The 23,651-nt window shown below is 42.8% G+C and overlaps 4 protein-coding genes and 7 non-coding genes across 15 annotated transcripts in view; 2 read left to right on the top strand and 9 right to left on the bottom strand.

Annotated features, from left to right (window-relative positions):
- The window catches only part of LOC6632109 (pleckstrin homology-like domain family B member 2), a 28,617-nt gene extending 19,377 nt beyond the window's left edge, over positions 1-9,240 (top strand). For 2 of the 3 annotated variants that reach the window (XM_002055596.4, XM_032439561.2), the window contains 4 exons: positions 56-215; positions 7,571-8,010; positions 8,085-8,217; positions 8,288-9,240. In XM_002055596.4, coding sequence (XP_002055632.2) covers positions 56-215; positions 7,571-8,010; positions 8,085-8,217; positions 8,288-8,464 — 910 coding nt within the window. In that variant the 3' untranslated portion in view covers positions 8,465-9,240. Of the gene's footprint in view, positions 1-55; positions 216-6,421; positions 6,705-7,570; positions 8,011-8,084; positions 8,218-8,287 lie in introns of those variants that run through there. The other variant, XM_032439562.2, reaches the window with a different exon arrangement.
- Positions 9,241-10,139: 899 nt separating this feature from the next.
- On the bottom strand, positions 10,140-16,483 carry LOC26531301 (uncharacterized). 3 transcript variants are annotated; one of them, XM_002055597.4, is made up of 7 exons: positions 14,701-14,802; positions 14,488-14,643; positions 14,210-14,425; positions 13,093-14,140; positions 11,886-13,033; positions 11,592-11,824; positions 10,140-11,516 (listed from the first exon to the last, which is right to left on the bottom strand). In XM_002055597.4, the coding sequence occupies exons 3-7, from the start codon at positions 14,332-14,334 to the stop codon at positions 11,206-11,208; spliced, it is 2,865 nt and encodes a 954-aa protein (XP_002055633.2). In that variant the 5' UTR covers positions 14,335-14,425; positions 14,488-14,643; positions 14,701-14,802; the 3' UTR covers positions 10,140-11,205. The 3 variants fall into 3 exon arrangements, 2 of the variants coding, with proteins under 2 accessions (XP_002055633.2, XP_015026794.1); XR_011416133.1 differs by lacking the exons at positions 10,140-11,516; positions 11,592-11,824; positions 11,886-13,033; positions 14,701-14,802 and adding exons at positions 14,935-15,002; positions 15,634-16,086; positions 16,161-16,425 and having other exon boundaries at positions 13,999-14,140; XM_015171308.3 differs by lacking the exons at positions 10,140-11,516; positions 11,592-11,824; positions 11,886-13,033; positions 13,093-14,140; positions 14,701-14,802 and adding exons at positions 14,935-15,002; positions 15,634-16,086; positions 16,161-16,483 and having other exon boundaries at positions 14,252-14,425; positions 14,501-14,643.
- Positions 16,484-16,619: 136 nt separating this feature from the next.
- On the bottom strand, positions 16,620-20,505 carry RpS5a (ribosomal protein S5a). Its single transcript, XM_002055598.4, has 5 exons — positions 20,359-20,505; positions 19,468-19,867; positions 17,974-18,090; positions 17,638-17,736; positions 16,620-16,901 (listed from the first exon to the last, which is right to left on the bottom strand). Exons 2-5 carry the CDS (start codon positions 19,864-19,866, stop codon positions 16,833-16,835), a joined length of 684 nt encoding a protein of 227 aa, XP_002055634.1. The 5' UTR covers position 19,867; positions 20,359-20,505; the 3' UTR covers positions 16,620-16,832.
- On the bottom strand, positions 16,981-17,124 carry LOC6632074 (small nucleolar RNA psi28S-1192). The gene has a single exon (XR_049174.2). It is a non-coding gene; the product is annotated as a small nucleolar RNA psi28S-1192 (small nucleolar RNA).
- Positions 17,155-17,298, bottom strand: LOC6632075 (small nucleolar RNA psi28S-1192). The gene has a single exon (XR_049175.2). It is a non-coding gene; the product is annotated as a small nucleolar RNA psi28S-1192 (small nucleolar RNA).
- On the bottom strand, positions 17,329-17,472 carry LOC6632076 (small nucleolar RNA psi28S-1192). Its single transcript, XR_049176.2, has one exon. It is a non-coding gene; the product is annotated as a small nucleolar RNA psi28S-1192 (small nucleolar RNA).
- Positions 17,798-17,938, bottom strand: LOC6632078 (small nucleolar RNA psi28S-2876). The gene has a single exon (XR_049178.2). It is a non-coding gene; the product is annotated as a small nucleolar RNA psi28S-2876 (small nucleolar RNA).
- Positions 18,349-18,503, bottom strand: LOC6632080 (small nucleolar RNA psi18S-1854). Its single transcript, XR_049180.2, has one exon. It is a non-coding gene; the product is annotated as a small nucleolar RNA psi18S-1854 (small nucleolar RNA).
- LOC6632082 (small nucleolar RNA psi18S-1854) lies at positions 18,696-18,851 on the bottom strand. Its single transcript, XR_049182.2, has one exon. It is a non-coding gene; the product is annotated as a small nucleolar RNA psi18S-1854 (small nucleolar RNA).
- Positions 19,929-20,084, bottom strand: LOC6632086 (small nucleolar RNA psi18S-1854). Its single transcript, XR_049186.2, has one exon. It is a non-coding gene; the product is annotated as a small nucleolar RNA psi18S-1854 (small nucleolar RNA).
- Positions 20,506-20,931: 426 nt separating the features above from the next.
- Gga (ADP-ribosylation factor-binding protein Gga) lies at positions 20,932-23,583 on the top strand. The gene is made up of 5 exons (XM_002055599.4): positions 20,932-21,103; positions 21,183-21,343; positions 21,451-22,045; positions 22,105-23,090; positions 23,158-23,583. The coding sequence occupies exons 1-5, from the start codon at positions 21,067-21,069 to the stop codon at positions 23,368-23,370; spliced, it is 1,992 nt and encodes a 663-aa protein (XP_002055635.1). The 5' UTR covers positions 20,932-21,066; the 3' UTR covers positions 23,371-23,583.
- Positions 23,584-23,651: the final 68 nt, after the last annotated feature.

Raw genomic sequence — 23,651 nt, 5'->3', positions numbered from 1 at the left:
CGATCTCAATGTGATAAATGTGACTAACTTTGGCCTTTAATTCATGTCCTTGCAGCGGCGGCAAAGATGCCAAACTATTTGAGAAAACCGAATTGCAGAAGCTCAACGATGAGACAGCACAACAAAAGACACAGCACGATAAGGAGAACAGTGCGTCAGGTGACGGCAGCGGCAGTCCGAAAACAACAACAGCAGCAGCCAACACAAGCCAACAGGTGAGTAGCTAAAAGTTAACCTAGGCCAAACGCCAAACGAAAGTCTACAATTTTATGTCTTCCGCTGGCAGATTTCTCTGCTCCCACTCCCACTTCCCCTCCCCGTCCCCTGCTCATCTTGCGAATGCATTGAAGGTCATTCAATTTATGCGCCCACACGCCACATTTGTAATTTCAAACAATCGCCACACGTTTTGTAAATAAACAATTTGAAATCTGCCCAAATACAATTTGGGATCCACAAGATTTACAAGCCCACATCATCAGATCGAACATTCATCGATTTCCAGATTACAAATCTGACCTGAACCCTCCTCCTCCTCCTCCAGCCATGTGTTAAATGTTAGACAAACACAAATTGCCGTGGTCATCATTTGCGTATACCCTAGACAGAGCCGAGTGCAATGCGGCGTATTTATTGCTAAAATACCACGTTACTTGAGCACAAAGTAAACAGAGCGTGTAAACAAATGCAATATCCTGTTGCTTGCAATGATATCTCAGAAAATCGCCTACAATAGAACTGCATTGGGATATATACGAATAAGTCCATGTTTTAGAGCCAGCTAATTATATTTTATCTGTGCACTGGGTAGCTTGTTTGATACCCTGGAATATGTATATATTTGCAAATGGAAGTACATAAAAATATTGAGTTAGCATATTATTTTTGGGTCGAGCAATCGAATTAGGTACACTGAAATCGCATATTAGAAACCTGTTGTTCAAGCGGCGATAAGAACAGCAAATATACGCATGTCAACAGTAAAAACTGTTAAGAATTAACGCTAACAGACTTTAGAAAGATAGTGCTTAATTGGGCAGTACCAAAGCAGGTCTATAAATAATAAGATAAAGGTTACTTACCTTTCGCTCCCAACACAATTTAAATGTCTAATGCAAAAAAAAGATCGAAGATCGTCCGACGCCAGGGCTGCAAACCGAAAAGAAAAACATTCGCTGATTCGGTTCACGGTTCGAACCAACTCTCTGCCCTTAAGTTTGGTTCATTAGTCAAATAGTTCTTAAGTTCTAAGAAACTATTTTAATTTTTAGTTTAAAATTTCCCGTTTTACTGAAAATATTGCAATCCTTAAATGTTTTTATAAATAAAATGCGGGCTGAATTTGATATCCAGCTCAACTTGATATTAATCACATTTGGTTAAATAAATGTCATGCTTGGTATCAAAGTTATTTGTACTTTAGTACCGAGTCTCCCATTTGTTCTTTTTGACAAATTGTTGAGTTTGACGTTCGTTTCTGATTTGCATATAAAGTTATAAATGAATATTTTAGGAACGAATCGGTTTGCAGCCCTGGTATTGACATTTTTAACATGTTTTTAAAAGTATTTTCAATTATTTTCTCTTTCATCTTTAAATTATTAGCAAAACGACACAGCTCCACGCAGAGATATGACGTTCCAGAACGACATAGCTCCGCGCGGAGATATGACGTTCCAAAACGACACAGCTCCGCGCGGAGATATGACGTTTTAAAACGACACAGCTCCACGCGGAGATATGACGTTCCAAAACGACATAGCTCCGCGCAGAGATATGACATTCCAAAACGACATAGCTCCACGCGGAGATATGACGTTCCAAAACGACATAGCTCCACGAGGAGATATGACGTTCCAAAACGACATAGCTCCGCGCGGAGATATGACGTTCCAAAACGACATAGCTCCGCGCGGAGATATGACGTTCCAAAACGACATAGCTCCGCGCGGAGATATGACGTTCCAAAACGACATAGCTCCGCGCGGAGATATGACGTTCCAAAACGACACAGCTACACGCGGAGATATGAATTCCAAAACGACATAGCTCCACGAGGAGATATGACGTTCCAAAACGACATAGCTCCGCGCGGAGATATGACGTTCCAAAACGACACAGCTCCGCGCGGAGATATGACGTTCCAAAACGACACAGCTCCACGCGGAGATATGACGTTCCAAAACGACATAGCTCCGCGCGGAGATATGACATTCCAAAACGACATAGCTCCGCGCGGAGATATGACGTTCCAAAACGACACAGCTCCACGCGGAGATATGACGTTCCAGAACGACAAAGCTCCGCGCGGAGATATGACGTTCCAAAACGACATAGCTCCGCGCGGAGATATGACGTTCCAAAACGACACAGCTCCGCGCGGAGATATGACGTTCCAAAACGACACAGCTCCGCGCGGAGATATGACGTTCCAAAACGACACAGCTCCGCGCGGAGATATGACGTTCCAAAACGACATAGCTCCGCGCGGAGATATGACGTTCCAAAACGACATAGCTCCGCGCGGAGATATGACGTTCCAAAACGACATAGCTCCGCGCGGAGATATGACGTTCCAAAACGACACAGCTCCGCGCGGAGATATGACGTTCCAAAACGACATAGCTCCGCGCGGAGATATGACGTTCCAAAACGACACAACTCCACGAGGAGATATGACGTTCCAAAACGACACAACTCCACGAGGAGATATGACATTCCAAAACGACATAGCTCCGCGCGGAGATATGACGTTCCAAAACGACACAGCTCCGCGCGGAGATATGACGTTCCAAAACGACACAGCTCCACGCGGAGATATGACGTTCCAAAACGACATAGCTCCGCGCGGAGATATGACGTTCCAAAACGACACAGCTCCGCGCGGAGATATGACGTTCCAAAACGACACAGCTCCACGCGGAGATATGACGTTCCAAAACGACATAGCTCCGCGCGGAGATATGACATTCCAAAACGACATAGCTCCGCGCGGAGATATGACGTTCCAAAACGACACAGCTCCGCGCGGAGATATGACGTTCCAAAACGACACAGCTCCACGCGGAGATATGACGTTCCAAAACGACATAGCTCCGCGCGGAGATATGACGTTCCAAAACGACACAGCTCCGCGCGGAGATATGACGTTCCAAAACGACACAGCTCCACGCGGAGATATGACGTTCCAAAACGACATAGCTCCGCGCGGAGATATGACATTCCAAAACGACATAGCTCCGTGCGGAGATAGGACGTTCCGAAATTGTAATTTCAAACAATCGCCACACGTTTTGTAAATAAACAATTTGAAATCTGCCCAAATACAATTTGGGATCCACAAGATTTACAAGCCCACATCATCAGATCGAACATTCATCGATTTCCAGATTACAAATCTGACCTGAACCCTCCTCCTCCTCCTCCAGCCATGTGTTAAATGTTAGACAAACACAAATTGCCGTGGTCATCATTTGCGTATACCCTAGACAGAGCCGAGTGCAATGCGGCGTATTTATTGCTAAAATACCACGTTACTTGAGCACAAAGTAAACAGAGCGTGTAAACAAATGCAATATCCTGTTGCTTGCAATGATATCTCAGAAAATCGCCTACAATAGAACTGCATTGGGATATATACGAATAAGTCCATGTTTTAGAGCCAGCTAATTATATTTTATCTGTGCACTGGGTAGCTTGTTTGATACCCTGGAATATGTATATATTTGCAAATGGAAGTACATAAAAATATTGAGTTAGCATATTATTTTTGGGTCGAGCAATCGAATTAGGTACACTGAAATCGCATATTAGAAACCTGTTGTTCAAGCGGCGATAAGAACAGCAAATATACGCATGTCAACAGTAAAAACTGTTAAGAATTAACGCTAACAGACTTTAGAAAGATAGTGCTTAATTGGGCAGTACCAAAGCAGGTCTATAAATAATAAGATAAAGGTTACTTACCTTTCGCTCCCAACACAATTTAAATGTCTAATGCAAAAAAAAGATCGAAGATCGTCCGACGCCAGGGCTGCAAACCGAAAAGAAAAACATTCGGTTCACAATTAGAACCAACTCTCTGCTCTTAAGTTTGGTTCATTAGTCAAATAGTTCTTAAGTTCTAAGAAACTATTTTAATTTTTTGTTTAAAATTTCCCGTTTTACTGAAAATATTGCAATCCTTAAATGTTTTTATAAATAAAATGCGGGCTGAATTTGATATCCAGCTCAACTTGATATTAATCACATTTGGTTAAATAAATGTCATGCTTGGTATCAAAGTTATTTGTACTTTAGTACCGAGTCTCCCGTTTGTTCTTTTTGACAAATTGTTGAGTTTGACGTTCGTTTCTGATTTGCATATAAAGTTATAAATGTATATTTTAGGAACGAATCGGTTTGCAGCCCTGGTATTGACATTTTTAACATGTTTTTTAAAGTATTTTCAATTATTTTCTCTTTCATCTTTAAATTTATTAGCATTAGCTATTTAAAATGGTGTTTTATGCAATTAAAACAAATATCATCCAAAATCCAACCTTAAGATCAGGTGTAATGCATTGTTAACAGTATTTTCTGACTTTTTATCTAACCTCAAACTCAATTCTCAAATATTGATAAGAATACTATTATAGACTGAATTTGAAAATGAACAAATGGCCGGGGCAAAGCTGTAAAATATCAGATACTAAAGTTAATATGTTTATGCTTTTTCTTTTTTATTTTTAAACAAATTCCATCTTAACGGCTATATACAAATACTAGCAGGAATTGCCCGGCTTTGCTCGATAATGTTTTTTGGAGACACGTATTCATTAATTTTTCCTCTAGAGCTTTGCATTGTTTGTAATTTTTCCGACTTATCCGATCAATCAGTCCGTCTGTTGAGGCAAGTATAAACGAGAGGATATTCAGTTGTACATGTGTTCATTGGAGCTTGTCAGGGCACATGTATGTAATAAAGGCTATATAGGCAGCTGCTTAGCTAATTAGGTGTTATATTTTAGCATAATCATTGTCTATTAATATCATTATTGTTTTATTAGTCATATAATCGATTAAATTAGAATATCATCATTAAAATGAGATTACTATTATTATTATTGTTATTACTAAGTATTATTATGAATATTTACATGTGTTATAAGGCTAGTTGTATTCCATATTTTTATTATTGTTATTCCTGTTATTATCTTATTACTATTATTAGTAATGTTGGCATAATAACATATTGCTGGCATATTGGTAAATTGATATTTATTTCTCTTGCATATCAGTTTTATTTTCCCGGGCATTATTGGTTTTATTATGATTACTTTTTCGATTTTATATCATTATTCGTAATAATAGTATTTCATCATTATTATTCTCATTGTTCTTGCTACTATTTAATAATATAAATATATAATAGTTGCTTTTTTAAATTATTATATTAATTATTATTATTATTATTATTATTGTTATGCTAATATAATAATTATTCTTATTGTTTTTATAATTATTATTATTGTTGTTATTATTATTATTATTATTATTATTATTATAATTATTATTATTATTATTATTATTATTATTATTATTATTATTATTATTATTGTTACATCGCCTGGGCCTTCTACTTTGTTGATCGAGTAATATAACAACATTTTAGACACACCCCATCAGCATGTTACGGAGCTTCAGTCTTTGTTATATTATTAATTAAAATAGTTGTTCCAACTTATGTTTACATTGGATGAATATGCCTTCGAGGTAATCAATTTTCGCTGAGCAGACAAAAGTATTTGATTTGGTTTGGTGACTGTTTCCTTCGTCTCTGGACCATGTCAAGGCACTTAAGGATCTCTCTCTCCCTCTCTCTCTCGCTCTCTCTATCTCTCTCTCTCTCTCGCTCTCTCTTGCTCTGTCTCTCTCTCTCTCATTACGATTGACTGCACCGCGGCATCGGCAATCGATCGTCAGCTCGTTAGTCACGAGTTTTATTCAGTTATTCAGCGTCTCGACAATTTGTTGGCCATTTTCATATATTTTTGTTTTTACCAATGTTTATTTTAAAAACAAACGCCCCCGCCCTCCGCCGCATCCTGCCCCATCGTGCTCTGTTCTATGGACTACACTTATTAATAAGTTTATAATAATATTTCTTTATATATTCGCCGAAGACGCCAGCTGATGATATTCTGCTGGGGTCGTCAGTTTGTGTCCGCTGCTCGTTATGCGCACTTCTCACTTCTTCTCCTTGTTGTTGTTGTTGTTGTTGTTGTTGTTGTTTACCTTGGTGGCAAATTTTGTTTACAAGTTCTAGTACCATCATCAGCAGCAGCAACAGCAGCTTCTTCGATCTTCGTTGAGCGCCAATAGACCCATAAATTGTGTGCGCCTCATTACGATTATTATATTTGGCCGAATCTGTGAATCTCGTATCCCGATACGCTGCCGCTGCTGGACAATGTTCGTGTGCGCCTCGTTTCGTTTTTGGCCAAAGACCCGCAATCGTTGCTAATTCCGCATTGTTTTTTTTTATTCCGCATTCACAATCGGATTCGCACGGTCGACTTTTAAAGAGCGCGTTCGAATTCCCAACAGCTTCAAGCCAAACAAGGCAGTCAGCTTAGCCCGGGATCATGTCTGTCTGGATGACCTATGTGCAGCATCGTCGCATGGATGCAAATGCACGACAGCGCACAGAACTCTATTATCTCGTGAGTGTGTGTGTGTGTGTGTGTGCGGAATTGCTTTCACTTGTCAATTGCTAAAAATGTGTAAAAACCAATTTTAGATCAATTTACATATGACAAAGAAATCGATCATTATTGTGCTTAACATTTAACGAGTTATAAAGCAAATCCGTTGGAAATTGAACACACTGATTCCATATACAAGCTTTTCACTCATATTCCACACATATTGATGGAAGCCCATTTGAATGCTCACTGAACGTTCGCAAATATACAAATATTTACATGTACTAAATGTGTTTTTTTTTTTTTTTGTGTTTGTGTTTACATTTTAAAGTTCCCCAAGTGTCAAGATGTATATTTATTGAGCTATATCACAAAGCTCATAGAGCTTTAAATATTTAGGTCGTATGGAAAACTTGTGTGTTTTAGGGTATCCCTAAGCAAACCAGCTAAGTAACGAATCGGGCTACTATATATCGTATGACTTCTAACAGAACAAACTACGGACATAAAGCTTTGCTCCAAAAGCCAGATATCTGCAAGAGTATTACAAATTCAGCGACACAAAACGGCGTGTGGCAGCCCTACAATTGAGTTGCTAGTCAAAACGATGTGGCAACTCTGCAACTCAGCAAATTTAACATGATGTTAAAGTGCTTGTTAACCCGCCGTAGCCATTGTGGGGTTAAACGCATTGGCCAGCGGCCAACGGCCAGCGACCAGCGGAATGCGCAGCTTTGTCCCTGGCATAGAAAAGATCTTTTGGCTTTTGCGCGGCTATTTATAGAGTTGGACAACCCGCTAACCCACTTGCAACAGCTCTCTTTTGGCGCTCCAAAGCACTTGTGACACGCTCTCTAATTGGGCTTGTGTTTGTTTATCCACAGCAACGGCATTCACAGCCGGAACTGGAGCATCATGGACTTGTCGCGGGGACGACGGCGCGCAGTCCACGTCCGCTCTCCGAGGCCAACAATTGCGAGGCCGCCATTGAGGCGCCCAAGTTTTCGAATGGTGATGCCGCGTCTGAGAACAAGCGCGCCAGCAGCCATAGCAACTCACAGGACACCGCCTCGGCGGGCAGCGGCAGCGGCAGCGCTGGCAGCAGCAGCGGTGGCGGCGGCGCCGGCGGCAACGGCAGCAGCAGCAGCGCCAGCGCCAGCACCAGCGGCGAAAGGAAGCGCGCCCTGCCCAAGCATCAGCGACCGCTGACACGTTACCTGCCCATCTTCTCGCCGGATCTGAATCTGCGGCATCACATCGAGACCGCCGGCCATCAGATCGATCTCTGTCCGCATGTGTTTGTCGATGCGCACAGCTGTCGCGGGTGAGCAACAATCTGATGCTGATTATATGCAAAATATATCACAAATATATCAAATATAATGAAACCCATTTCAGTTACCTGCACAAATTGGGCGCCACATTTCATGCCTGGTCGAGGCGCTGGTTTGTCCTGGATCGTCAGCGCAGCGCTCTCATCTACTACTCGGATAAGTCGGAGCGCAAGCCACGTGGTGGCGCCTACTTTGCCGTGAGTACAACAAAATAAACATGACTAAGGCTATCTATTAAATTTTAAAACTTGTCTACTCCATATGCAGACCATAGACGAGGTGTATTTGGATCATTTGAATGCCTCCAAGAGCGGTCGGCCCCATTGTACCTTCATTGTGAAGACCAAGAAGCGTAGCTATAATCTGCAGGCTGCCTCGGATGCAGCGGCACGCATTTGGATTGATGCCATCATAACCGGCGCCCAAGGAAATTTGGACTATTAAAAAACACCTTTGGCGCCCAACACAACACACACACACACACACATTGAAATGGTTTTAGCTCAACTTAAAATGTAAACTTTTGTAGATATGTAAGAAGGGAGCTCATATATAGTCGTTAGCTAGGTTACATAAATCCTGTATGTATCCAAAACAAAACATGAGAAACAAACAAGGGTATAAAAATACCAAGAAACTAAGCAACCAATTTTGGCAACTAACGAAATCCGAGATTTCAGTACTGGACCAAAGTGAAGAATGTATTTTTTATGCTTTTAATTTTGTCATAATTTAGAAAAATAAGCATTATTTTTATATACATACAAACGCATATATCATACAGATATATATATATATATATATACACATACACAGACACATATATATTTGACAGACAAGCCCAACGCAAATAACGCAACCATTTCATGAACTACAATTTTATTTTTATAACTATTAACCAAATGAACCTATGACTATATGTAACTATATTGAAGTTTTGATGTGAAATTTAAATTTATGATACAATATATATTTGTATTTGTATATTTTGATAAAAGTGCGGGTTGACAGTTGAACGTTAAACTGGTCGGACTCTTTCCCCCCCACACTCTGTATTACCGTAAAAACAAACCTAATTCAACAATTTGTGCTCAGGCAACTGAATAAAATGATAATCAAAAACTATTAACATAATTAAATACAAATGAAAAAATAATAACAATTAAGCAAACTGTAAGTCGCTACGGCAAATAGCAAATAAAGAATTGTTTTTAAATCGATGATAATGATTTTATGAGACAGATCAATATAAAGATATTATTAATATCAAGCCACAAATATGACTTAATTAGAAAAAAAAGCATCTTGTCAACATAACTAGCATTTTAGGACATGCTGGTCATTAGCGACATCACAAAATCTTTATTTAAAAAGTATCAGGGCGATTTGAATGTCCTTTGGCCGGCGGAAAGCTGGTTGTTTGACACAGCACTCGCCGGAATTCGCAAGGATAAGGTCGGCTTTTGACATATTTTCTGCTACAGAAATGTCTTTTGTCTTGACCAAAAGAATTATCGTCCTTTTTACTACTGTTATCCGAAGGACATCAAAATAGTCCTTGCCAAACTATAGCCGAATATTTTATGAAATTATAAGTAAGGAGAATGACCATAACTCAGCCATATCCTTGCAGATTTTCAAAGGATTTGGTGCGTTAGGATCGCAAGGACCAACTGCATCGATCTGCATTTAAACAATATGGGGTCATCTAAGAATCCAGGACTTTGTAAATTTTGTGTCGCCAGCCGCAAGGGAAATTAGGCCAAAAACACAAAATCCTTAATATCTTTGGAACTGCAAGGACGATTTGGATGTCCTTTGGCCAGTTGGTAGCCCCTGTCCATAAGAAGTTTTTGACACATGACTCGAAAGGATCCGCAAGGATACGGCCGAGTTACAGGCAATTTTCTATGTGCAAAATTCACACTATTTCTCAGCTGTTTAAAGGACTTTCGTCCTTTTTGTTGTATATTCTGAATTAGGGTCGCAAGGACATTCTGTTGGCCAAAGGACATCCCGATAGTCCTTAAAATGGCCGAGTTAGCCCGGATTTTGTGGACTTTTGGCAATTTTTGCGACTAACCCCCTAGGAAAATTTTCGGAGAAATTTTTGGTCGAATCCTGGAAATGCTTGAATGCCAATCAATAGTCCTGCTTCCTGCGAGTTCAAAGAGGTGTTCTTTTCCAAGATCCGCAAGGATGCGGCCGAGATATGGCTAAAAAACGAATGTCCTTTTAAGAAAAATGACCATAACTCGGCCATATCCTTGCAGATTTTCAAAGGACTCGGTGCGTTAGCAGCGCAAGGACCAACTGCATCGATCTGCATTTAAAAAATATGGGGTCCTCTAAGAATCCAGGACACAAAATCCTTAATATCTCTGAAATTCCAAGGACGATTTAAATGTCCTTTGGCCAGTTGGTAGCCCTTGTCCATAAGACATTTTTGAAACCGTACGCAAGGATCCACAATGTCCTTTTCAGAAAAATGGCAATAATAATTCAGATTTTCAAAGGACTTGGTGCGTTAGATGAAATTTTTGGTCGAATCCTGGAAATGCTTGAATGCCAATCAATAGTCCTGCTTCCCGCGAGTTCAAAGATGTGTTTTTTTTCCAAGATCCGCAAGGATACGGCCGAGATATGGCAATAAAACGGGCATATCCTTGCTGATTTTCAAGGGAATGGGTCAGGTAGAATCGTTAGGATCATTAACATCGATTGACATTAAACGATATGTGGGTTGTCAGAGGACAACGTCTAAGAAATTGAAAAGCAATATTCTCTAACCAACTAACTCGCATGGACTTAATAAGTTAACATGGTTACATAGCTATTTTATAAACTAACAAAGATATATGGTTTAAGTTTATTTCTAGATAGACATACATTAAAAAAATATACTCAATATGTATGCATATTCAATATGCCTGTAACGAACTGGTGATAAATACTGGTATTTCCGAAAATTCTGTTTAGATAATATGAGGTAAACTATATACTAACCTAACTTCTAGTTAATAACAAATATTTATAAAATGCTGCACAGATACTTCCAAATACTTTGTTTCTAAAACAGTATAAGTATGGTATAGATATATTATCAATTTCGCAATTTATGTCAAATTAGTTTGGTATTCAAATAATCTGTGCAGCATTCAATTCAACAATTACTTTTGGCATGTTTAGAAACTTTCAATACGTTGGCGCTTAGGATGTCTGCTATCGACGTCCACATTGTCCTCATAGCGATCCAAATATTGATATAGCCAGCGCGCAAACTCGTTCATGTAGGGATCAATTCGGGAGATAACATTGAAACTGGCAACAGCTGGCGGCGGATAACTGCCAGCACCAAAGATGCTACGCACAAAATGCTCACAATGGAATATGGCAACGGTTACATCCGCTTCGAGTACATCCAGGCGCATAGCCAGCTTAGCAATCGATTCCGCAAACTGTTTAAGCACAATATAAGTTTTGCTGCTAAATGCGGCTGCAAGCGAAACAGAGACAGATATAGATATAGAGAGAATGCCATGAATTGAAATGAAATGAAAGATTGGCTTACTGGGCTGCTCGATGCGCGAGACAACATAGTATTTTTGGAGCAGTTGTTGGGCCTCCTCGGTAAAGGCCACCTGGCGATGTTGGAGCAACTCAAGCATTGTTCGTGTATCGTCTAAGGGAATATTAAATGCATCCTGCGTTGTGTCCTGCTCATCTCTACGGTACTGGCGCAGCACAAAGTCCCACATAGTTTCATTCACGTGCTGATCCATGTACACGGGCAGGCCAAAGATGCTTGAATATAAATATATAAATAGTAAGTATATAAGTAACTATTTGGGAGAAAGCAACTCACGGACAAAGCTTGGCAAAGGCAGTTGTCTGATTGGCCGCATTCTCCGGCTGCCAGTATGTCCAAATGGCAGTTTCAAGCGGCTGCGCACTCTGCAGCTGTGGCACCGGCACGCTGCCATTCTCAATGCATTTCTCTAGCTCCTCAGTTTGATCGCGCGACAGGCGATTCCAGTCGCCGGCAAAGTAGACGCCCTGCTGAGCCAGCAGCAATGGGCTGGCTACCACCCAATTGTAACGCGATGGCAGCGCTGTTTGCGTCGGTTGCTGACCACCCTCGTGGGGACCAATGAAACGGGATGCCAATTGCCCGACGTTGTGCAGCAGCCGATTAGCCACACAGCTGTCGGCGCATATGACGCACAACGAAATGGGTGCACGCAGATCGTCCAGCTCAATGCTGACCAGGCTGCTCAACAGCGCCATCTTAAGATACACATAGCACTCCATGGGCACACATTCTTGGCTCAGCTGCGCACTCAGTGCATAGACAAAGGCATAGTCCGAGTATTTGGAGCATATCAGACGATACAACTTCTTGATGCTCGGTGGCATAAAATTCAAATCGACATCGAAATTGCGGCGTTGTGGACTGTCACGGCCTACAAAGATTATGTGACGTGGGAAATCTTTGTTCCTGCGATGCGGCATGTTGGGGTTCTCTTGATCCACATCAGATACCTCGCTCAAGTTTTCTAACTCTTCCACGTCGAGGAACAGCAGCGCTTCAGTTTCCTGCGTTGGCGGATCCATATTCAGTAAGGGCGGACTTCGCAAAAAGTCAACCGTCGCGTCTGTTTGGGTTGGGCTGTCAGAGGGGCCGAATATTGTTGACAGGCTGCTGTTGCCTGTGCCGATACCCGTGCTGGGGAGGCTGGCGAGCCGAAAAACCGACTGGCTGGCATTGTTGTTATTGTTCTGCAGCGGCAGCTGCCTGGCGGCTGTGGCAGCCGCTGCAGTCCTTGCCGCGACCGCAGCCGTTGGTGCTCCACTCGAATCCGTATAGCTGGGTGATATATTAAATGTGGCTTGCGATCCCTGGCCATTGTCAGTTGATTGCGAATGCGGCAGCCCATCAGAGGGCAACGACACCAGCTCAAAGAGCGCATGGGGCTTGAGTGTGCGGTGGAATCGCTGACGACGGCGACGTTCCTGCGGGGCATGTGGAGGAATGTGTAATATAATCATTTTATCGCTCATATCCCACTTACGCTTATCATATTTCTAGGCTCTCTTGCAAGCGCTGACCCCTGCATGGGACGAAACTCGTTGGCATTCCAATTCAGCGTGCTATGTGCCGCGATGTTGTCCAGCTGCAATTGGGATTGCGTTAGCGGCGCATTGGCAGCCAGGGCCTGCTGCAGCTCCAGCACAAAGGAAGCATCATCATCATCACGACCGCCGTGCACTGAGCTGGGCGGCTGCATCATCAGCTCGTCGGGAAGTTGCGACGGCAAGCCCGGATGCTCTCTGCGTGCATTTATATGCGGCGCTTGCTCGCGTTGCACGCGTCGATCATTGCGTCGCCAATGATGTTGCGGTGCCTGTGTGCCGTCAGTTTCATGGACAACACGCTCATTGACTGGTGCGGCAGTCCTTGCAGCTTCGCCAGATACGGAGCGAATTTGGGGTGCGGTGCGCATGGCGCCATCCACCGGCAGGGACATGGTCATGTTCGGGCATGTGACCGGGCAATGCGGCACGCTTTGGGCAAACGGAATCTGTTGTGCGTGTCCGCTTGGTTGGTTGCCGCTGATCGCAGGCGGCGGCATCATCTTGCTGCCAGCAGCACATGGTGGAGCCTGCTGTTGATGCATTCCTTGGGACTGTTGCTGTTGCGGAGCAGCAGCAGCAGGTGCGCTGACACTAGTCTCATATTGCGACGCACCGAACTGGGACAATTGTGTTGATAATTGCTGCGATTGGGCAATCGGCTGCTGCTGCACAGTTTTGAGCCATTTATTCACCACTTGTTGCTTTTCAAGGGAATTGCTGGATGTTGACTGACGCACGTAATGGCCAATACGCTGACCAACTGGCTGAGCTGCTGGCGGAGCAACAGCAGCTCGAGCGGCCTTTGGCTTCTTGCGTACGGCGCCGACAGCGGGAAAATCCTCATCGGTCGGAGTAAAGGAAACGATATTGTTGTTTACATTCTGTGTGCTGGGCAACCTGCCCCAGACGCGTTCTCCACTAACAGATGCTGCGGCTGAAGCTGTGGTAGTGTTAGTAGAACTTATTACGGGGCTGACGTTTGTCCTGCAAGTAATAGAAAGCATGAATACACCAATATCATTTTCAAACAGTCTGCACGAATTGTATGCTTACGCCGCAGACTGGCTGCTTATGGATTGTGCTGGTTTCGGCTGATCCCCATCGGCGCGCAAGAAATCAATGAGCTGCACAGGCTGTCGGCGATTGCGTGAGGCCTTTAAGCTTTTCTTAGATGGCATGCTTCAAACTGATAGCTGCTAGCTGTGCCGCAATAATAGCCAGTTATCACGTAATTGGCGCCCAGCTTCAAATCACCGTCGTATGTATGGGCTGGCAGATACAAAGAGAGGCTGCATTACTCTGTTCTCTAGATGTCTTCTTATTGCAATTACCACGCAAACGCACCAGAATTGGCCGATAAATGCAGTCCACTGATCTCGGGTTCTGCGCACACTCGGCCGGCAATACGGCGATCAAACGATAATTCTCTGTTACACGCAGCTTTTGGTATTCACTCATGGGACGCGAGCAGTTGGGACACAATGGCGCTGGACAATCAGGCAGTGAATTATGAAAATATATATATATATAATTTACGGATTTACGGAATAAAGCTTGAGATGAATTCAAATGTGAAGCGGTCGGAAACTGAATTGAGCAGCAAACGTTTCGGACGGCTTACATTTAATGAAACGACCACTTGGATGGGGTCTAGGACACTGGGCGTGTACTAGTATGTGTATCTGTATTAGTGGGCTACGCATGTCTACTCTCTGAAGCTTTCAGATCGCCAGCGCGTCCCTGTGTGGTATTAATGAAATGCATTCAAATAGACATACCATCCGTGGAGCTGGTTTGAATCGCATTCCGCAGGCAACCGCCTGCACAGTACCAAATCGATTGCAGTCTGGACGGTGTGTGCGAAAGATACATACAAAAGAAAACAAACAAATTTCAACAATTAACATTCATTGCAGATACATATATGAGACAGATATCAAATATTTAACCAACTATTGCTGCCCGTCCCATGGGAACGGTATGAAATTGTGGTCCGATTCGGCCTACGTTTGCAGCAACCCGAAACCTACTTCCATTCAAGCTCTCTCATTCAAGGGTTAACCTTGAAACTCGTAGCAGATTACTGGATCTGTCTGCGGCAGCTCTCGGCACCCACAATAGACTTCTTCCTTCTTCCTATTTCCAAAGCGAATCTGAAAGTCTCAGGCATTCTAGTAAGTAGCTGTAACAAGCTTAGGTGCTTATTGATCTCTTGCTAACCTATGTATGAAACTAGATGTTTGATAAGAAACCACTTGAGACTGAGTTTAGGCTCTGCTCGAAGACAGACGAAACAATTACGCACATTCTGTGTGAATGTTCAGCCATTACTTGAGTTAGATGAAGGCTTCTAGGCAAAGGGTTTGTTTGCCAAGCTCAGATCATGGAGAACAAGGTTTGCCACACGTAATAGATCGACCCGATCATAGTTTCCCATCTCTCTCTATCTCACGCTCTCCCTCTTCTTGCATACTCACACTAATGTCTCCGGCGGCGTATAAGCGGACAAGAAGCCATTCACCAGCGCCAGGCCCAAACGGTACAGATACTGCGTTGGATTGTACAGTAGATTCTGCTGTAGCGGCAGATCCACAAGACGCCAATGCGTATGCAGCTGGGCGATATCAATCGCTTTGATTCCGTTGTCGTTGGCGTTTGCTTTTAGCAAATCGCGCACCTGCCCGTAGACGGAGTACTTGACCGCCTCGGCGAACTGCAGAGGCTCCTCGACGACCAGGTGCAGCAATTGCGGTGCGTGCTCCACCAGCTCAACGTAGTTAAAGTCCAGGCGCAGACGCAGGGGCGCCAGCGCCTCCTCCGGTTTGCGCGTGCGCCTGTAGTTGCGCAGAAAGTTCTCGACGGTCCCTTCAATCAATTTCACTAGTTGCGTCGCCCGGCAAAATTTCTCAATTAACTTTTGTTCGTGGAATCTGCGTACAGTACGTATTTTGTATTTTGTATTCGCGTTTACTTCTTATCCATGCTGTAATTTTGCAATACTTACTGGCTGTGGCGCTCAAGCGAATGTTCCTCGAATGCAGTGCTAGTACTCGAATTTGTGCTAAGTCCTTGCGTTTGTATAACTGTATTCACATTAAACATTTTACCCAAGCAAGTGCCTGAGGCAAGTCATATAGGTATATTTGCTGAACGAAACGCAAAAATTCAAATTGGACTTATTTCTGCAAAATGACAGAAAAATGTGGCAGCATTGGCACGCAGTTCAGCGCTGCCACTTCACAGGGTTGTACAGAACGATTTTAAATCTGATCGCAATCGTTATCGAAATCTATGCAAATTCGATTTCGCCAATTGTTTACCAAAGCACAATTTTGAAGATCGGCGAACGTAAAAAACGGCTTCGTTTCAGCTCGTGACGTATGTGTTCGTACGTACAAAATTATAAAATTTATTTCTAGTAATAAACTCTATAGCTATTAAAAAAAAAGCATTGTGTCCTATATTATTTTTTACACATTTTATTTGCTGAACAATTCATGTGTATTTTTAGCTCCTGGCCACATCCTATTCTCACCTGTTCATTCAATGCCCGCTTAAAATTGATCAAAACGCTGCCGTTTACATACAAATTTACACCACACGTAAAGTATCAAATTTTAATCGAACATTAAACAAACGGTATTTGTTATTTGCATATGTGTGTGGTTGCTGCTTCTTAACGGTTAGACTTGGCAACACGCTCCAATTCGTCTTTCTTCTTGATGGCGTACGAGTTGGATGAACCCTGCAAACGAAGCAACAGATAAAACAGATGTGAGTTTATTCATTGTTGAAAACATAATTTGTTCATGCTTAGACTTATTAATTGTTCTTCTACGTTTCTCGTGTGCATTGAGCTGAGTGTTGCCACAAGCACAAGGATAATAAAAGACATACATTGCTCGTGTCCAAAAGCGAGTCTGCAACAATATCCAAGTGACATGATGCAGAATTAGACTGGACCTACTAGATAACATATAAATATAAATATGCTTATTGATTGTTCTTCTACGTTTCTCGTGTGCATTGAGCTGAGTGTTGCCACAAGCACAAGGATAATAAAAGACAAACATTGCTCTTGTCCAAAAGCGAGTCTGCAACAATATCCAAGTGACATGATGCAGAATTAGACTGGACCTACTAGATAACATATAAATATAAATATGCTTATTGATTGTTCTTCTACGTTTCTCGTGTGCATTGAGCTGAGTGTTGCCACAAGCACAAGGATAATAAAAGACATACATTGCTCTTGTCCAAAAGCGAGTCTGCAACAATATCCAAGTGACATGATGCAGAATTAGACTGGACATACTAGATAATATATATATAAATATGCTAATGTTAGAAAAAATCAAATGTAACGAATGCCACTCCTAATCTCGTCTGCAAGCGAGGCGTCGCATTTTGGCCACACGTTGCGTGGCATTAGAGTAGAGATACGCATACACTACAGTGGGTCTCTACGTTTGATGACTTACCTTGGCGGCATTGATGAGCTCATCGGCCAAACACTCGGCAATGGTCTTGATGTTCCTGAAAGCAGCCTCGCGGGCACCGGTGCACAGCAGCCAGATGGCCTGCAAGTAAAAAGTTATTAAACAATTAAATAATCGCAATTCGAAAGAGTATTTTAGAGCATGTGATGTCTCTTCAGTTCATACGCCAAATGTCGGCTAATTACACATTGTGACGCTACGGATAGATAGATGTTTATTATAGCCAAGCGTTATAAGAACGCAGTCGCGGTTCGAACTGCGTGCCATCGTTGCTGGCCAAATGGAGATTACGACTACGAACAGCTATAAAAGACCAACCTGGTTGACACGACGCAAGGGTGACACATCCACAGCCTGACGACGCACGGTACCGGCGCGACCAATACGCGTGGAGTCCTCACGTGGTCCCGAGTTGATGATGGCGCTCACCAAGATCTGCAAGACAAACGATACGAATATATTCAATAAGTTGCACAATTTAAAATGAAATCTGTTGCAATACCAATTTAACCAAGATGTAGTTTTAAGTTCCAAGAGAGCAAAAAGAGAGTAATATCTTTAGGCACTAGGATATTAAAACCTCATATTTATTATAAGTCCATTTCAAATATATGCTCAAATCAGCATATAAGCTGCTTGGCATTGAGTTGGACTACAATTGGGATACAAATGATTTTCTTCTTACAAATAATTGAGCTTCTGCTGTTGATTTTGACTTTATTAAGGTTTGCATCTTCGAGCCAATGCCCTTAAGAGGAATAGTTAATCATGGGCTTTTATGTAGTCCAATTGAATACCACGCCAGCGTGTAAATCACTGATGCGGTTTTAGTTTTGGACATAAATCGAGTGTTCAAAAAGAGCATAGCGTAATGTGGTTTTAAGTTCCAAGAGAGCGGGAAGAGAATGAGATCTTCAGGCACTAGGATATTAAAACCCTATATTTATTATGAGTCCAATTGAAATGTATGCTTAGCTCAGCATGGAAAACAAGCTGGCTGGCATTGAGGTGGACTAAGATTGGTACACAAATATTGCTCTGCAAAGATGCTGTTGATTTTTGACTTTATTAAGGTTTGCATCTACGAGCCAATGCCCTTAAGAGGATAAGTTAACCATGGATTTCGATGTAGTCCAGTTGAATACCACGCCAGCGTGCGAAGCACTGATGTGGTTTTAGTTTTGGACATAAATCGAGTGTTCAAAAAGAGCATACCGTAATGTGGTTTTAAGTTCCAAGAGAGCGGGAAGAGAATGAGATCTTCAGGCACTAGGATATTAAAACCTCAATTAGTTTGAGTCCAATAAAAATAAGCTGCTCAGCACAGTATTAAATATTTGCTGTTTGGCATTGAGGTGGACTAGATGTAGCTGTTTGGTTAAGCTACGCGTGTCCGGGCTATTCGATTTTATGGTTGTCGTTTTAAGTTCCAAGAGAGCAAGAAGAGAACGAAATCTTCAGGCACTAGGATATTAAAACAATATTTTTATAAGTCCGTTTTAATGAATGCTCAGCACAGCACAAGAAATAAGCTGCCTGGCATTGAGGTGGACTACAGTTGTGGCTTTGATTTGCCTGAGAACGGGCCACTAGAATATAAAAACTAACTAAATAACTGGAGTTGAATTGCGGTTGTAGTTTCAAGTTCCAAGAGAGTAGGAAGAGTAGTGCTTCGAACACTAGGATATTGAAACAGAAGTTTTCTCTGCGTGCACATTCTACCTGTTGTCCGTGTGGCTTGTTTTTAGCACGGGCACAGTTTAGCATGGCACGGTGACAAAGACAACGACATGTCGAGTACTTGGTGCTTACCTGCAGTGGGTTCTCGCCAGTTAGCAAGTGGATGATCTCAAAAGAGTGCTTGACAATGCGGCAGGCCATCAGCTTCTTGCCGTTGTTGCGGCCCTTCATCATCAGGGAGCAGGTCAGACGCTCCACGATGGGGCACTGGGCCTTGCGGAAACGCTTGGCGGCATAGCGACCAGCCGAATGGGGCAGGTAGCGTGCGAACTTCTCTTTCACGGAGATGTAATCCTGCAGCGAGATATCGTTGACAGTAACATCATCGCAAGACCAGCGACCGAACAGTTTGATCTCTGGCAGCTCGGTGGTGGCGACCACATTTGTGTCGAGCACAGCTTCGGCAACCTCCGTTTCCAATGGCGCCGGCTCCTCGAAGTTCTCGACAATGTTTTCAGCTACTTCGGCCATGCTGCAATGTAAGCAAAGGCAATTTATTTTAACCGCCAATTTAGGTATTTATTGTTACTTATGTGTATTTGTTGTTGATTTTTGACTTTATTAAGGTTAATATCTTCAAGCCGATACCCTTAAGAGGAATAGTAAATCATGGCGTATAATATAGTCCATTTGAATACCACAACAACGTTTCGTTCACTGCTGCGGTTTTAGTTATGGACGTAAAAAAAAATTAGAAAAATTTCGTGCATTTAAATGTTAACACGTGTGGACTGAGCAGAAAGGGCTCATAACACATACACAGGCACGCACACAAACAAAAAAAAAAAAAACGGGCACCGTATATAACCTCATTGTGCGTGGCTTAATGAAACCAGCAAGTTTTGGACATTTGCACAATGCATTTCACGAAGCTTTCGATAGCAGCAGACAGCCGCTTCGCTTAAAAATCATTTGCTTATGCTTTTATGTTAAAACACTTTCAATTTAACAAAATAATCTTACATTTTTCACGGAAGAAATCGGTACACGATGTATGCGCAAAGGCGTACGCCTGAAAAAGAACATGTTGCGGCAGTGTGCGTCAATGCCACAAAAATTGGTTTCCGGCCAAATCACAGGGTTGTATTTTACTTACAGGGCTGCAATGAACTTCCAAAATACGAGACAATCGAATATGAAATTTCTTAAAAAATATGCAGCGGTAGGTGAATTATTGTTATTATTCGAACTAAAAACAAGATTTGGTTTTATGATGCAATTTTTTTTTATAGCACTATTGTTGATCGAATACCTTAACTGTTGTTGACTTTATAACATAACTGATTTCGATATATACTATCTGCCCGGCTTTCTTACAAATGCAGTTGAATAGGTATAATAAAAATACCGCCTACTGGGCTGTGTTCAATGGATTGCCAATAATGTTAATAGTAATTAATATAAATAATAAATCAAAAGAGCTATCCTAAATTCGTTTGAATGTCAGTGTTATGCCTATCCATGCATCAGTAATTTATTGCAATATTAACTGCAAACTAAAAAACCAAAAACAGACTTTTGTTATCGATAAATGGATAGACTAATGCACAGCTCTAAGAATAATAGCAAGAACAACAATATGATTGTTGTTTAAAATCGCCGGAAAACGTACGTTCCTTAATTTTCCACTGGTATCTAAAATTCATCCATTTAACAGCATTTAATGTAAAGATGACAACCGACGAGAGTATAATGACAGAAATGCTGGGTGAGTTTCACTACGTGAGATTTCAGCTGTTTCGGATTTTTCATTAGTTGTAAATACCCCTTTTGCACCACTTACGCAGATCGTGCAACGAATCCAACAAAGGAACGAGTCGACGAACTAGGCGTCCAAATGTTTTGCATTGTGGTACGCAGCAACAGCCAATTGGTGCACAAGGCGCAGGAGATGATTGTTACCAAAGTTCGTTCGACCAATGTGAACGAAGCGATACGAGCAATTGCGGTATGTGTGACACACAACACACACACACGCACACACACGCACACACACACACACGTGCAAAGACATTTTAGGCATTTAATTATTGTTTGTCATAACTGTTGTTGCAGTTGCTGGAGGAATGCATGACGCAATGCGGCGACGTCTTCCAGGATGAGGCAGCCAAGTTCCGTTTTCTCAACGAGCTGATACGATTGGTGTCAAAGAAATATGATGGTGCCATAACTCCGCTTATGGTGAAGCAGCGCATAATGGAATGCCTGCTGCTGTGGACCACCGAATTTCCGCAGCGCCAAAAGATACGGGATGCCTACGAGATGCTGCGCAAAGAGGGCGACATCGATCACAGCCAAACAGCCGCTGCGCTGGCGAAGCGGGAGAGCGTGCTCAATACCATGGACGAGGCCATGTTCGCCAAACTAATTAAAAGTCAGGACCCGGAGAACTTTAAGCGCGCCAATCTATTGCTCCAATATCGCATGGCCCAGGAGGCGCGACGCAATGATTTGCTTGCCCAGCATCGCCTCGTACTGCTGGAGGTACAGGAGACCATGCAGCTGCTCAACCAAATGCTGGACAGCTATAATCCCAGCGATGATGATGTCAATGAGACCATACACGAGCTCTACAAGAGCTGCAAGAAGCATAAGCCCATTTTTCAGCATCTGCCCGAGCTGTTGGGCGACTCCGATGCTCAGCTAATTGGTTAGTTCCACTCCCCATCAAGATGTTATATATTTATAAGTTACCCATGTTCTTCGCAGAAAAGACGCTGGATACAAATGGCGCTCTGGTGGCAGTTATGGCGCGCTATAAGCAACTTGTGCCCTCGCCTAAAAAAGGCACTACACCAGCTATCCAATCCATGGCCGCAGCTGCAGCAACGTCACCATCAAAGTCAGCTGTTGCCAGCGGCTCCAACAATGCGGCACTGCTCAATGATCTGCTCGGGGATTTGCTGCTTGGCGATGGCGAAGCCCGGGCCACGCCAACCAATGCATCCAATAGCTCAAAGCCCAATACTTTGACGGATCTAAGCGACATCTTTAGCAGCGCTCTGACTGAGAGCAAAGACAAGCAACAGCAAAACGCGGCGCCTTATCAGCATGCCGGCAGCGGTGAGCTGCTGGAGCCACAGGTGCTCAGCCTATTGGAAAACGAAAGCAACGGCGCTGCCGGTGATGGCCTGGCCAATGGCAGTGCCGCTGATGATAATATCAAGAAGCCCAGCGTTGCACGCAAAATGCCCGAAATTGATATGCTAAGTGAGGAACTGTTCCAGCAGATACTGCCAGCACAGGAGCGTATGGGCAGCTTTAAGCGCGATCCCGAGAAATTGACGCTCAACGATTTGGCTCGCGAACGCATGCAAGTGAAGCCCGCAAAGCAATCAGCTGCAGACTCATTTGATGATGTGCCGTTGTTGAGCGCTACGCCAGGACAATCGGTGCCGGTGCCTGTGCCGGTGCAGGTGCAGATAACGCAGCCTGCGAAGGAGGAGGAGAAGATTGTGGTGGCACCTCCAGCTGCCACAAAAGAAATCAAGCATCTTAGCGAGATCAGCATCGATCTGGATAGTATTCAGGCCACCGGCGAAGAGCGTGTTATGCTGGACGATGACGATATGCTTCTATGCCTAAACTTTACAGATGAGCGGCCCAGTCGCAATGTGTCAGTTATTGTGATATCGGCCCAAAATAAAAGCCGCCAGCCAGTCAAAGACTTCCAGTTCGAGGCAAGCGTTAAAAAGGTGGGTTGTTCATCCATCGCTTTGGCAGCTTAACGAATCCATGTCTCATTCCATTCTCTGCTCGCAGCCCTGCAAGGTGCGCCTTTTGCCACCCACGAGCAACGCAATGCCGGCGCACAAGCCGTTCCGGCCAGCACCGCCTATTAATCAAGTGATGCTGCTGCTGAATCCTACAGGCAAGCCGGTGGATGTTACATGCATTGTGGGCTACAGGCTGGGCGATGATCCAGATCCCATCAAAGAGTCAATTGTAGCGAAGGGCATTGACTATGTGGACTAAAATCGTCGCGAATGTCAATTGAATTTGATTTTTATTCTTTGTATCATCTTGTTTTCTTTTGTGAAACAAAAGACGGGCCAGTCACTATTAATTTCTTTGTAGCACTGGATTATTGAGCTCCTTCCAAATTATTATTATTATTATTGTGTATTTGTGTGTACTTATATTGAATGTATGCCTATAAGGATTTTTATTAAATTGCATTCCCTTATACATATATATTTCTAAATATATATATGCATATATATATATATATATATTAGCAGTATATTTTATAAAAA

Source organism: Drosophila virilis, chromosome X (assembly GCF_030788295.1).
Source record: "Drosophila virilis strain 15010-1051.87 chromosome X, Dvir_AGI_RSII-ME, whole genome shotgun sequence".
Classification (NCBI taxonomy): domain Eukaryota; kingdom Metazoa; phylum Arthropoda; class Insecta; order Diptera; family Drosophilidae; genus Drosophila; species Drosophila virilis.
The sequence above is the reverse complement of the archived record's forward strand: the minus strand, read 5'-3'. Positions and strand labels throughout refer to the sequence as shown.

Bases quoted from the DNA above. Each gene is read 5' to 3' on its own strand.
- Gga (XM_002055599.4), top strand. From the start codon at position 21,067: ATGACAACCGACGAGAGTATAATGACAGAAATGCTGG. The intron at 21,344-21,450 runs GTATGTGTGACA...CTGTTGTTGCAG, and splicing joins AAGCGATACGAGCAATTGCG to TTGCTGGAGGAATGCATGAC. The intron at 23,091-23,157 runs GTGGGTTGTTCA...CTCTGCTCGCAG, and splicing joins TCGAGGCAAGCGTTAAAAAG to CCCTGCAAGGTGCGCCTTTT.
- RpS5a (XM_002055598.4), bottom strand. From the start codon at position 19,866: ATGGCCGAAGTAGCTGAAAACATTGTCGAGAACTTCGAGGAGCCGGCG. The intron at 17,737-17,973 runs GTTGGTCTTTTA...TTTTACTTGCAG, and splicing joins CCTTGCGTCGTGTCAACCAG to GCCATCTGGCTGCTGTGCAC. The intron at 16,902-17,637 runs GTAAGTCATCAA...CTTCGTTTGCAG, and splicing joins AGCTCATCAATGCCGCCAAG to GGTTCATCCAACTCGTACGC.
- LOC26531301 (XM_002055597.4), bottom strand. From the start codon at position 14,334: ATGCCATCTAAGAAAAGCTTAAAGGCCTCACGCAATCGCCGACAGCCT. The intron at 14,141-14,209 runs GTAAGCATACAA...TATTACTTGCAG, and splicing joins ATAAGCAGCCAGTCTGCGGC to GACAAACGTCAGCCCCGTAA. The intron at 13,034-13,092 runs GTAAGTGGGATA...CATGCCCCGCAG, and splicing joins AGCCTAGAAATATGATAAGC to GAACGTCGCCGTCGTCAGCG.